This window comes from Scyliorhinus torazame, chromosome 18 (genome assembly GCF_047496885.1).
Source record: "Scyliorhinus torazame isolate Kashiwa2021f chromosome 18, sScyTor2.1, whole genome shotgun sequence".
NCBI classification, from domain to species: domain Eukaryota; kingdom Metazoa; phylum Chordata; class Chondrichthyes; order Carcharhiniformes; family Scyliorhinidae; genus Scyliorhinus; species Scyliorhinus torazame.
The window spans coordinates 102090441-102104957 of NC_092724.1; the positions used below are offsets into that span (position 1 = coordinate 102090441).

General features: G+C 48.3%; 1 protein-coding gene across 2 annotated transcripts in view; it reads right to left on the reverse strand.

The window, feature by feature from the left end:
• The window catches only part of gas7b (growth arrest-specific 7b), a 625036-nt gene that overhangs the window by 95680 nt on the left and 514839 nt on the right, over nucleotides 1-14517 (reverse strand). For both annotated transcript variants that reach the window (XM_072483098.1, XM_072483099.1), the window contains exons 6-7: nucleotides 3351-3440; nucleotides 1270-1385 (exon numbers count right to left, since the gene is read on the reverse strand). In XM_072483098.1, the coding sequence (XP_072339199.1) occupies nucleotides 1270-1385; nucleotides 3351-3440 (206 nt within the window). The remainder of the gene's footprint in view (nucleotides 1-1269; nucleotides 1386-3350; nucleotides 3441-14517) is intronic.

A 14517-nucleotide genomic window follows, 5' to 3' on the forward strand; every position in this document is an offset into this window, starting at 1 on the left:
CGAGCAGGCAGTCTAGGCCTATGCATTTGCATCAGGAAGTGTCTGGCGACAACTAGGACTGATTGTCAAAATGAGCTTTCCTGTTACAAAAACTTTGCCGAGAGAAGAGCATGGATCAGGAAATGGTTAGTACGCTGCCCACTGTTACAATCTGCACTCCCAGCGGGTAAGCCAGGAAAGTACATTTAGAAAGTCTGCCACAATTCAGTGATTTACTCACGCCTCAAATCAGCAAGTTGTGAGTTCAAGCGCTCTTCCTGGGGCTTGAACAAAAATATGAGGGAGTCCTGAATGGTCAGAGGTGAGCAAAACATTAGATCAAGGCCCTGTCTTCCCTCGCAGATGGGTGCAAGAGATTCCATGGCACAGGAGTTCCCCAGTGGCCTGGCTAGTGTTTATCTCTCAGCCAACCTCACTACATAAAGAGATTACAAGCTATTATCACATTGGCATTTATGGGCCCTCACTGTGTGCATATTAGCAGCTGCAATCAGAGCTGCAACAGAGACTGTCTTCAAAAGCTTGGATGCCCTGTTGTAGCAAAAGGCTCTCTATAAATATAAGGGTGGGATTTTACAAAGTGGGGGGTATGGTTTCTGGCAGCAGAGGTGCCATTGGCTGACACAGAATCTTCCGGTCCAACCCATGTCGACAGCGCTTTGCTTGGCTCGCCCGTCCCGCCGCCGGGGATCCCACCACAGGAAGTTGCCTTCAGCGGGACCGGAAGATCCCAGCTGGCATGAAGGACTGGAAAATCCCGCCCCAGGTCTTTCTCTTCTCTCAATGGAATGCAGAAGGAAAATGGGACTGCGCACCAATCAGAAGCTCCACTTATCTTGTTATTGTTCATGCATGTGCCTTAGATCGAACACTCAGTCATCACATTGTCTCAGGAAAGAATATTTCATACAAACCATACACCAGGCTGTCTGTATATTTCTCAAAGGCTGTAAAGTTAATGCCAAACTGCCATTATAAGCTCTCCCTGTCATACAAAGGAAGCAGGCATGCTGCAAATTCACAGCAACAGAAGCAAAAGAAAGGCAACTAAGTTGAACAAGTTTAATATTCAATGTACAGTATTATATAGCTTCTTGTCAATTCCCTCTGCAATGTATGAAAGAGGATAAATGATAATATATCATCTTAATACGTATGGCCAATCCTTTCATTGCTGCATCGCTCACAAAGTGGGCTCATCCCCAAGGAAAGGCATGGTTTGATTATGTATTGGAAAAAAAACAAATAGTGACATATTCATGTGATTACCTTTCCCGAATAAATTCTGCCATTTCTTTCTGCATTTGTTTGCCCTTGAGCTGTTTCACAAGGATAATCTCAAATCCAGTAATTGTGCTATTGCTCTGGGTCTCCTTTCTGTCTGCCTGTTGAGAAATAAGGAAAAAGAATGTTTAGAATGCCTATGTTAGTTTTCATTTATTTCGGTAAGAGAGCTTTGTTTGCGTTGCATGGTGTGCAGCCCGAAAGCTGACACGTTCAAAAGTTGAAACCGCTAACGGTTCAGTTTATATGATGCTTCCTTTTAAGGTCCAAGTTTCACATCCCATTCTTGTTCTGTTCAACCTGCCTCGCTGGTCATTGGGAGTTCTGTTTGCATATTCGCTTAGCCACAAAGTGATATGACCAGTCAGACAGTGCAGAGTGGCACTGGAGAATTTAAAATGCTACAAAAACAGCCATGATCAGATTGAACAGTGGAGAAGGCTTGAAGGGCCAAATGGCCTACTCCTGCTCCTAGTTTCTTTGTTTTCATGTTCCTACTCATTCATTAACGTTAGCTATATTTCAATGGATGCACTCTTGCCTATGAGCAAGAGGTTTGTCGGTTCAAGTCTCATTCTAGGTCCATGAACACAAAATCTAGGATACACAAGTGCAGTACTGAGACAAACATAGAAACGTAGAAAATAGGAAGGGCAGTAAGCCACTCGGCCCTTTGAGCCTGCTCTGCCAGTCAACGTGATCATATCTGATCCTCAACTGTATACAGTACCCCACGCTCTCCCCATACCCCTTGACACCTTTAAAGTCTAGAAATCTATCTATTTCCTTCTTAAATATATTCAGTTATTTGGCCTCCACAGCCTTCTGTGGTAGAGAATTTCACAGGTTCACTACCCTCTGAGTGAAGAGATTTCTCCTCATCTCAGTCCAAAGTGGCCTACCCTGTAAGGGGATCAGGGGTTATGGGGAGAAGGCAGGAGAATGGGGATGAGAAAAATATCAGCCATGATTGAATGGCGGAGCAGACTCGATGGGCCAAGTGGCCAAATTTTGCTCCTATGTCTTATGGTCTTATGATATCCTGAGACTGTGATCCCTTGTGCAAGACTAGAGGAAACTACACCCCTACATCCAGTCTGACCAGCCCTCTCAAAACACTATACGTTTCAATTAGATCCCCGTCATTCTTCTAAATTCCAGCGAACGGCGCGCCAAACCCTCCGTCCTCACTTGTAGCGGTAGCAGGACGGGCTCGCAACGGAGAACCCGGCCAGAGTCTTTCGGGTAAGACATTAAATGGAGACCCTGTCTGACATCTCAAGTGGAGGCACAAGGTCCAAAACAGCAGCTTCTACCCGTCACAGACAATATTTATCCCTCGAAAATATCGCTAAAAACTGGCTGCTGCATTTCCTGACCTATATTACAGCAGAGACTACACATCAAATTACTTCATTCACTGAGTGATATCCTGAGATAATGAAAGGCGCTATGTAATTGCACATCTCTCTTCATTTCAATGAGCACCTTCACACACACCACCTCATTACATTCAGCTCGAGAGCAGGACGTATAGAGGGCTGGGGTCATGTCTGCATAGTCAGGGGCACGGGGAAGGGCGACCTAAAGATAACAGAAAACAACTTGAGACAAAACGAACAAATCAAAAGACAGCAAGAATGAGAGAAAAAAAACACAAAGAAGGATACAAAAAAAAGTGAGGCAGATTGGATCAAGCTGAAATATTTGGTTCAAGCTTTGATAGTGAGAACTTAAGAGAATCATGACACTGGCCGGAGAATTTCTGTCCTCATGTTCCTAGCCTCTTTCACTAAGTCAGCTCCTTGCTTTATTTATTACAATAAAATCAAATATTAAGGTTCACAAAGCATTCATTTTGGAGACAACTTTAATTGTCTATAATTTCTTGATTCTTTCACCTAAATTTGTGTCCGAGCCAGTTACATAATGACACAATTCTGAAGGTAAAATGCACGCAGAACCAGCCATCGCTGGGTTATAGCTGGAATTGCTGCAAATGAATGTCTAGTGTTCCCTGCTAGCCCAGATTCTAGTTACAAGCAAGGTGACAAAACTTTCCTTACCCAGAAGTAGTCACAGTAGCTCCAATCATCCCGTTTGAGCAACTGCTGTTCAGGCATCGTGTCTGGGTGCGGGAAGGTAACACAGTTTATCTGTTTTTAAAAAAACAAACATTTTCTTTTAAATCAGGATACAAATTGATCAGAAAACATAAACCGAAATACATTCTTTGCATTTCTTACACTGTTTGCATTTTAGGCATAATTTGCTTTGAGACAAACGATAGTAATTTTTTACTCAGTCATATGATGCCATTAATTATAATGTTAGTCTTGCATAAATTCTTTAACGCTGCAATATCTCTTCTAAGAACTTTGTCATTCCTGAAAGCTGTGCTGAGAGGATGCACTGCATCCAAATAGTCAATCTTCATATGTCAGCCAATGCAATGTGGTTACAATCAATTCAACTGCAGAGAGGAAGGCTCCAGCTGTGTGTAGCAAGCGGCTCACCTTCCATCTCTGTAAATTTTCTCCACGATCTGCAAGGCTCAACTTGGAGAATGATTAAATAACTCCCCACGTGTCCATGTCATTAACATGGTGCAATTTAAACAACATACAGGAAGCTCATCAGCATCTGGGCAAAATGACCCAGTGTATTGGTTTCCTTGGCATTTGGCTCAGTACTTCCCCCACCACCATCCCTACCCCTCTTCCACACCATTGGCAACACCCACCCACCTACCCCCAACCATCGCCACCAATGTGCCTGCAGTGTGGAATATCAACAATACACCAAGGTAGGGCAGCACGGTGGCCTAGTGGTTAGCACAGCTGCCTCACGGCACTGAGGTCCCAGGTTCGATCCCGGCTCTGTTTATTTTTTTTTCCAATTAAGGGGCAATTTAGCATGGCCAATCCACCTAACCTGCACATCTTTGGATTGTCGCGGTGAAACCCACGCAGACATGGGAAGAATGTGCAAACTCCACACAGACAGTGACCCAGGGCCGGGATTCGAACCCGGGTCCTCAGCACCACAGTCCCAGTGCTAACCACTGCACCACATGCCGCCCTGAGGTAATAACCTTTATTGTCACAAGTAGGCTTGATCATTGAATCAGATCACTATGGGTCAATAACTCCAACATATGCTGCAGTTCATTCCACATAGACTAAACAAGTACTTATTCCTTCTCTCTTACTGCTTCAGCTACATATAGTGCTAATTAATGGTTAGTTAAAAATGTTGAGAACCAAATGAGTTTTAAGGGCAACATTAGTGCTGGCATAAATGTGATGAGCTAAAGTATTTACCACTGGAGATATACTCCCATTTACAAATGGAGTAATTGCCACACAGTCCAAGGCAGCACGGTGGTACAGTGGTTAGCACTGCTGCCTCACGGCGCCAAGGCCCCAAGTTCGATCCAGGCTCTGGGTCACAGTCCGTGTGGAGTTTGCACGTTCTCCCCGTGTTTGCATGGGTTTCGCCCCCACAACCCAAAGGTGTGTCTGGTAGGTGGGTTGGCCATGCCAAATTGCCCCTTAATTGAAAAAAATTAATTGGGTACTCTAAATTTATTTAAAAAAAGAAAAACAATTCCCACAAAATCCACTTATCAATAAATCTCCCATCATTTCAAAAGTTAATTACTTTTGAGGTGTTAATGTTCTCATCAATGTCCCATGAACATCAACACAATGAATGGCCTTTGAATGTAACTTTTGATGACATTAACTGAGGAGAGAAAGCGGTCTTGGATACTTGAGGGAACCCCCAGTTCTTCAAAGGATACTCGGGCATGTAATGGTCACCTGAACAGAGCAAAGTGTCAGTTTAAAATCTCAGTAAAAATTCATGGATAACCATTTCAGGAGTGAAGGTGGCAAATGCAGCTTCAACCCAACCCTGAAGCAGAAGGCCCAAGGTGAGCTTGAAAATGAGCTCTGGGTCTCATTAGTATAAATTTACCAAGCTGCCATCACCTGCCGAATCTCCAGAGGAAACTCATTTGAAGAAAATGACCTTGTTTCCAAATCCTTCTATGGTTTTGCCACGCCCCCCCCCCCTCCACCCCCCCATCTCTGTATCTCCTCCAGCCTCACAACCCTCTGTGATATGTACACTCCTCTAATTCTAACCTCTTATTAACCCAAGATTTGTGTATACCAAGGGGTCATGCCATCCTCTACCTCAGAGGGTTCAGTTAATGACATAGAAACATAGAAAAGAGAAGCAGGAGAAAGCCTTTCGGCCCTTCGAGCCTGCTCCACCATTCATTATGATCATGGCTGATCATCGTTCAATACCCTGATGCCGTCTTCCCCCCATATCCCTTGAGCCTTTCAGCCCCAAGACCTGTGTCTTTAATTCCTTCTTGAAATTACGCAACGTTTTGGCCTCAACTCTTTCTGTGGTAGCGAATTCCATAGATACACCACTTCCTGGGTGAAGGAATTTCGCCTCACCGCAATCCTAAAAGGTTTACCCCTCATCCTCAACCAATGACCCCTTATTCTGGACACCCCAACATGGGAACATTCTTTCTGAATCGACCCTGTTTAATACTGTTAGAATTTTGTAAATTTCTATGGGATCCCCTCTCACTCCAATGAATATAATCCTAACCGACATAGTCTCTCCACATCCCACCATCCCAGGAATCAGCCTGGTAAACCTTCACTGCACTCCCTCCATTGTAAGAACTAAGATCAGGATGGAGATTTTTGGATGCTAACAGAATCTAGGAGCACGAGGTATAGCCATCAAAGATGGCCACCTGCAAAGGACCATGGGAATTATGGCCAACCCAGGACTCAGACAGATTCACAGCCTATGTGTATCAAAAACACAGGTAACCAGACCTGATTGAAACTCCTGCTCGTTTGCATTTTAATGGCCCATTTTCCCAGGACAATAGAACTCCAATCAAGCAACCGGTACAGCCACAGACTGATCGGCGCCACTCCCTTGCTCAGAAAGCACAACTGCAAAGGTCAATGACCGCTAAGGACCTGCCCAGCTACCAAAGCATCCGCCCCTTTAATGGCCGAAATCGAAGAGAGTGATCAGAGCCCTGTCGAATTATTGGGTTCAAGGTTAAGGACCGCCCAAAGAGCGTGAAATCCCAGAAGGATAAAAGAGGACACAGCCATGTGTTCTGTCTCTTTTGGATCCTGCCTGTGCCAACCCAATTGTAGCAGGAACAGCCAGCCAAGTTCAAGACCAACGATCGCTACCTAACGGATGCGCCCAGCAGAGACAGAGCCACTTTCTTCGAACCAGCCAAGTGAAATCCAGATAAAGGCCTTATCCATTTGCACAGTGCCGGTCGCCCTGAAGTTAAGTATAGGTTATTGTAGCTGATAGGTGTAGTTTAACTCGTAGTATATATTGTGTTTGCATGTTGAGATAACTCTTATGTAAATAAACCATCTTTTGAACTGACTAACTGATTGTGTGGTAATTTGATCGATATAAGGGAAGACTTGTGGTTCACTAATATAAATAGAAATCCCCACAGTATTGGCGACGCTGTTGCGACCGAAACAGAGCTACATTATTGGCGTCACTGGGCGAGAAAAACACCAACAGAGGATAGGGTGTGAAAATGGAGGTGGTGGGAGGAGTTTAGCCATGGTTTTATTGAATGGGAGAGCAGGCTCAAGGGGCCATAATGCCAACAGCCGCTCCCAATTCTTATGTTCCTAATCAAAGAGACGTTTTCTGACACTAACTAAATTACAACTTTCAAAATTACAAAGTTCTATTATATTACTGACCTCAGAGCTAAGGTCATAAATACGGCAATTTTCGGGAACCTTGGATAACGAGAGATTAACATAGAATTTACAGTGCAGAAGGAGGCCATTCGGCCTATCGAGACTGCACCAGCACTTGGAAAGAGCACCCTACCCAAGGTCAACACCTCCACCCGATCCACATAACCCAGTAACCCCACCCAACACTATGGGCAATTTTGGACACGAAGGGCAATTTATCATGGCCAATCCACCTAACCTGCACATCTTTGGACTGTGGGAGGAAACCGGAGCACCCAGAGGAAACCCACGCAAACACGGGGAGGGTGTGCAGACTCCACACAGATAGTGACCCAAGCCAGAATCGAACCTGGGACCCTGGAGCTGTGAAGCAATTGTGCGATCCATAATGCTACCGTGCTGCCCCAAGAGATATTGTAGGCCTCGTCAAAAAGCAAAAGGTGTCATTTGTCAGGGCTAAAAGGCTGGGAACAGATGAAGCCTGTGTGGAATATAAGGAAAGTAGGAAGGAACTTAAGCAAGGAGTCAGGAGGGCTAGAAGGGGTCACGAAAAGTCATTGGCAAATAGGGTTAAGGAAAATCCCAAGGCTATTTACACGTACATAAAAAGCAAGAGGGTAGCCAGGGAAAGGGTTGGCCCACTGAAGGATAGGCAAGGGAATCTATGTGTGGAGCCAGGGGAAATGGGCGAGGTACTAAATGAATACTTTGCATCAATATTCACCAAAGAGAAGGAATTGGTAGATGATGAGTCTGGAGAAGGGTGTGTAGATAGCTTGGGTCACATTGAGATCCAAAAAGACGAGGTGTTGGGCGTCTTGAAAAATATTAAGGGAGCTAAGTTCCCAGGGCCTGATGGGATCTACCCCAGAATACTGAAGGAGGCTAGAGAGGAAATTGCTGAGGCCAAGACAGAAATCTTTGGATCCTCACAGTCTTCAGGTGATGTCCCAGAGGACTGGAGAATAGCCAATGTTGTTCCTCTGTTTAAGAAGGGTAGCAAGGATAATCTAGGGAACTACAGGCCGGTGAGCCTTACATCAGTGGTAGGGAAATTACTGGAGAGAATTCTTCGAGACAGGATCTACTCCCATTTGGAAGCAAATAGACGTATTAGTGAGAGGCAGCATGGTTTTGTGAAGGTGAGGTTGTGTCTCACTAACTTGAGTGCTGGGACCTTTGCTGTTTATAGTATGTATAAATGATTTGGAGGAAAATGTAACTGGTCTGATTAGTAAGTATGCAGACGACACAAAGGTTGGTGGAATTGCGGATAGTGATGAGGACTGTCAGAGGATACAGCAGGATTTAGATTGTTTGGCGACTTGGGTGGAGAGATGGCAGATGGAGTTTAATCCGGACAAATGTGAGGTAATGCATTTTGGAAGGTCTAATGCAGGTAGGGAATATACAGTGAATGGTAGAACCCTCAAGGGTATTGAAAGTCAGAGAGATCTAGGTGTACAGGTCCACAGGTCACTGAAAGGGGCAACACAGGTGGAGAAGGTAGTCAAGAAGGCATACGGCATGCTTGCGATCATTGGCCGGGGCATTGAGTATAAGAATTGGCAAGTCATGTTGCAGCTATATAGAACCTTAGTTCGGCCACACTTGGAGTATAGTGTTCAATTCTGGTCGCCACACTACCAGAAGGATGTGGAGACTTTAGAGAGGGTGCAGAAGAGATTTACCAGAATGTTGCCTGGTATGGAGGGCATTAGCTATGAGGAGCGGTTGAATAAACTCGGTTTGTTCTCACTGGAACGAAGGAGGTTGAGGGGCGACCTGATAGAGATCTACAAAATTATGAGGGGCATAGACAGAGTGGATAGTCAGAGGCTTTTCCCCAGGGTAGAGGGGTCAATTACTAGGGGGCATAGGTTTAAGGTGCGAGGGGCAAGGTTTAGAGTAGATGTACGAGGCAAGTTTTTTTTACACAGAAGGTAGTGGGTGCCTGGAACTCGCTGCCGGAGGAGGTGGTGGAAGCAGGGACGATAGTGACATTTAAGGGGCATCTTGACAAATACATGAATAGGATGGGAATAGAGGGATACGGACCCAGGAAGTGTAGAAGATTGTAGTTTAGTCGGGCAGCATGGTCGGCACGAGCTTAGAGGGCCGAAGGGCCTGTTTCTGTGCTGTACTTTTCTTTGTTCTTTGTTTTGTCATCTCAGACAGAAATTCAGCTTCAACTTCTGCTGTACTTCAAAACCTGCACAAGCTTCATCACACACCTGGTCACATTATTTTTTTAAAATATATATTTTATTAAAGTTTTCAAACGCAATTTTTCCACCTTACAAATCAACAAAAAAGATAATACAATAACTAATAAATAACATAATTTAAATAAAATAGTGATATAACAAAGTAACAAAAAATAGTGCTCCCCCCCCTCCACCCCAACCAGAACAAAACAGGTGCAACCCCCCCTTCCCTTCCCTCCCCTTCCCCCCCATTTCCCTTCTCCCCCCCTTCCCTTCCCCCCCCCCCCCCCCATTTCCCTCCCCCCCCTTCCCTCCCCCCCCCCCCCCCCCCCGCCCCGGGCTGCTGCTGCTGACGATCTATTTTCCCTTAACGTTCCGCGAGATAGTCAAGGAACGGTTGCCACCGCCTGGAGAATCCCTGAACCGATCCTCTCAACACAAACTTCATCCGTTCCAGTTTTATGAACCCTGCCATATCGTTTATCCAGGCCTCCACGCCGGGGGGTTTCGCTTCCTTCCACATGAGTAAGATCCTTTGCCGGGCTACCAGGGATGCAAAGGCCAGAATATTGGCCTCTTTCGCCTCCTGCACTCCCGGCTCATCCGCTACCCCAAATATAGCTAACCCCCAACCTGGCTTGACCCGGACCTTCACCACCTTTGAAATCACTCTTGCCACTCCCCTCCAGTACTCATCCAGTGCCGGACATGACCAAAACATACGTGTGTGGTTCGCCGGGCTTCCCAAGCACCTCCTGCACCTGTCCTCCACCCCGAAGAACCTGCTCAGCCTCGCTCCCGTCATGTGTGCTCTGGGTAGAACCTTGAATTGTATCAGTCTAAGGCTGGCACACGAGGAAGAGGAATTTACCCTACTTAGGGCATCAGCCCACAGACCCTCCTCAATCTCCTCCCCCAGCTCTTCTTCCCATTTTCCCTTCAGCTCCTCTACCAGCGCCTCCCCCTCGTCTCTCATCTCCTGATATGTTTCGGACACTTTGCCCTCCCCGACCCATACCCCCAAAATCACTCTATCCTGGATCCCCTGTGTCGGGAGCAGCGGAAATTCCCTCACCTGTTGCCTCGTAAACGCCCTCACTTGCATGTATCTAAAGATATTCCCCGGGAGCAACTCATACTTTTCATCCAGCGCTCCCAAGCTGGCAAACGTCCCGTCAATAAACAAATCTCTCAATCTCCTAATTCCTGCCCAATGCCAGCTCTGGAACCCTCCGTCCATCCTTCCTGGGACAAACCTATGGTTATTCCTGATCGGGGACCACACCGAGGCACCCGTCACACCCCTATGTCGCCTCCATTGCCCCCAGATCCTTAAGATTGCCGCCACCACTGGGTTCGTGGTATACCTTTTCGGGGAGAGCGGTAGCAGCGCTGTCACCAGCGCCTTTAGGCTCGTTCCTTTACAGGACGCCATCTCCAACCTCTGCCACGCCGCCCTCTCTCCCTCCCTCATCCACTTGCGAACCATCGGCACATTGGCGGCCCAGCAATAATCATCCAGATTCGGCAACGCCAGTCCCCCTCTGTCCCTGCTGCGCTGCAGGAACCCCCTCCTTACCCTCAGGGTCTTCCCTGCCCACACGAAACTCATAACACTCCTATCTATTTTCTTAAAAAAGGCCTTAGTGATCAAAACGGGGAGACACTGAAACACAAAAAGAAACCTTGGGAGGACCATCATCTTGACCGCCTGCACTCTGCCCGCCAATGAGAGCGGCAGCATATCTCACCTCTTGAAATCCTCCTCCATCTGCTCCACCAGCCGCATCAGATTGAGTTTGTGTAAAGCTCCCCAGCTCCTGGCTACCTGAATCCCCAAATATCGGAAGCTCCTTTCCGCTCTCCTCAACGGCAGGTCGTCTATCCCTCTTCCCTGATCCCCGGGGTGTACTACGAAAAGCTCACTCTTCCCCATATTAAGCCTATATCCCGAAAAGTCTCCAAACTCCCTCAATATCTGCATAACCTCTGTCATCCCCTCCACAGGATCCGCCACATACAGCAGTAGGTCACCTGCGTCGAGTGACACTCGGTGTTCCTCTCCCCCTCTAACCACCCCCCTCCATTTCCTAGAGTCTCTCAACGCTATGGCCAGTGGTTCAATTGCCAGCACGAACATTGTCGGGGGTAGAGTCCCCCCTTATCTGGCCTCGTTAAAGGTTCTTGCCAACAGCGGGGCCAACAAGTCGACGTACTTCCTATAAAATTCCACTGGGAACCCGTCTGGTCCCAGGGCCTTCCCTGCCTGCATGTTCCCCAGCCCTTTAGTCACCGATTGGCGCCCCCAGACCTGCCACCTCCTGCTCCTCCACCTTCGGGAACCTTAGTTGGTCCAAAAACTGTTGCATCCCCTCTTTTCCCTCCGGGGGTTGAGACCTATATAGCCTCTCATTAAAGGTCTTAAACACCTCATTTACCTTCCCTGCGCTCCGCACCGTAGTTCCCGTTCCATCCCTAACTCCCCCTATTTCCCTCGCCACTATCCTCTTACGAAGCTGGTGGACCAACAGCTGACTCGCCTTTTCCCCATATTCGTATCTCATCCCCTGTGCCTTCCTCCACTGTGCCTCTGCCTTCCCTGTGGTCAGCTGGTCAAACTCCGTCTGAAGTCTTCGCCTCTCCCTATATAGTCCTTCGTCCGGGGCCTCCGCATATCTTTTATCCACTCTCAAAATCTCCCCCACTAATCTCTCCCTTTCTTTGCCCTTTGTTTTCTCCTTGTAAGCCCTAATGGAGATCAACTCTCCCCTAACCACCGCCTTCAGCGCTTCCCATACTACCCCCACCTGGACCTCACCATCATCATTGGCCTCCAGGTACCTTTCAATACATCCCCACACCCTTCCACAGACTCCCTCATCCGCCAATAGTCCCGCATCCAGTCGCCACAGTGGGCGCTGTTCCCTCTCCTCTCCTAGTTCCAGATCCACCCAGTGCGGGGCATGATCTGAAACGGCTATGGCCGAGTACTCCATTCCTTCCACCCTCGGAATCAGTGCCCTACTCAAAACAAAGAAATCTATCCGGGAGTAAGCCTTATGAACATGGGAGAAAAAGGAAAACTCTTTGGCCAATGGCCTAGAAAATCTCCACGGATCCACTCCCCCATTTGCTCCATAAACCCCCTTATCACCATGGTTGCTGCCGGCTTTCTTCCGGTCCTGGATCTAGACCGATCTAACCCTGGATCCAGCACAGTATTGAAATCCGCCCCCCATTACCAGGCTTCCTACCTCCAGGTCCGGGATATGTCCTAGCATCCGCTTCATAAATCCCGCATCATCCCAGTTCGGGGCATATACATGTACCAGCACGACCTCCATTCTCTGCAGTCTACCACTCACCATCACATATCAGCCACCGTTGTCCACTACTATATTCCTAGCCTCGAACGGCACCCGTTTCCCCACCAATATAGCCACCCCTCTATTTTTTGCGTCCAACCCCGAGTGGAACACCTGTCCCACCCATCCTTTCCTTAACCTAACCTGATCCGCCACCTTCAGATGCGTCTCCTGAAGCATGACCACGTCTGCCTTCAGTCCTTTTAAGTGCGCGAACACTCAGGCCCTCTTAATCGGCCCATTTAGGCCTCTCACATTCCACGTGATCAGCCGGATTGGGGGGCTGCCCCCCCTCCCGACTACCCTCCACCTACTCTAGGCCAGTCCCACGCCCAGGTCCCGCGCACCCACCAGTCTCCCAGGCGGCGCACACCCGTCCCGACCACCTCTTCCCTTGCCATCTCCCTCTCGATCCCAGCAGCAGCAACCCAGTTACCCCCTCTCCCCCCGCTAGATCCCCATCTAGCATGGTTACTCCCCCTATAATGCTTCCGAAAGTCAGCTGACTCCAGCTGACCCCGCTCTCTCCTTGACCCCCCCGTGTGTGGAACTCTCCTCCTCCTTGCACCTATCTTCCCGCCATCATCTCCCTAGCGCAGGAAAAAACCCACGCTTTCCTAGATTAGCTCCGCCCCCTATGACGCAACTCCCACTACCGCCCCATTCCCATTCCCCATCCCCCAGCTATGTCCCTTTTTCCACCGTCGCTCACATTTCTCAGTGTCCCCCCGTCAAAGAAAAAAGGAATTCTTCTCTTCCCTTTCCCCTCCCCATCTATCGTCCCGATACGGTGAACCTCCCATTCCCCAATTTACATTTCTGTACATCAACATTGTCATCTCCCCTACAGCATCAGTCCCTCAGTTCTAGTCCAACTTTTCTTTTTGGATGAAGGTCCATGCCTCTTCCGACGTTTCAAAATAATAGTGTCTATCTTGGTACGTGACCCACAATCGCGCCGGCTGCAGCATCCCAAACTTTACTTTCTTCTTGTGACGCGCCGCCTTGGCCCAATTAAAACTCACTCTCCTTCTCGCCTCCTCTGCGCTCCAGTCCTGAACTCGTATCACCGCATTCTCCCATCTGCTACTCCGTACCTTCTTGGCCCAGCTCAAAACAGCCTCCCTGTCCGTGAAGCGGTGAAATCTCACCACTATCGCCCTTGGTGGTTCTCCAGCCTTGGGTCTCCTCGCAAGGGCCCGGTGAGCCCCTTCCACCTCCAGGGGGCCCGAGGGGGCCTCAGCTCCCATTAGCGAATGGAGCATCGTGCTCACATAAGCCCCAACGTCAGCTCCCTCCACTCCCTCGGGGAGACCCAGAATCCGGAGGTTCTTTCTCCTCGGTCTGTTCTCCAGGACTTCAAGTCTTTCGATACACCTGTTGTGTAGCGCCTTGTGAGTCTCCATTTTTACTGCTAGGCCTAGAATCTCATCCTCGTTCTCAGCTGCCTTCTCCTTCACCCCACGGAGCTCTATCGCCTGGGCCTTTTGCGTTTCTTTTAGCCCTTCGATTGCCAACAACATCGGCGCCAGCACCTCCTTCTTTAATTCCTCCACACAATGTCTAAGGAATTCCTGCTGGTCCGGCCCCCATGTCGTCTGGTCTCCATCCGTCGCCATCTTGCTTCTTCCTTCTCTTCTCTGCCGCTGCTCCAGAGGATCCTTCGCAATCGGGCCACTGCCACCAATCTTTTCCATACACACTAGGGGGGTCTCCTTACTTCGTTACCCCACACTGGGTTTGGTCCGAAAAAATTTCCGTTGGGGGCTCCCAAAAAGAGCCCAAAAGTCCGTTAGAGCGGGAGCTGCCGAAACGTGCAACTTAGCAGTGCATCGCCGCAACCGGAAGTCCCTGGTCGCATTATTGACA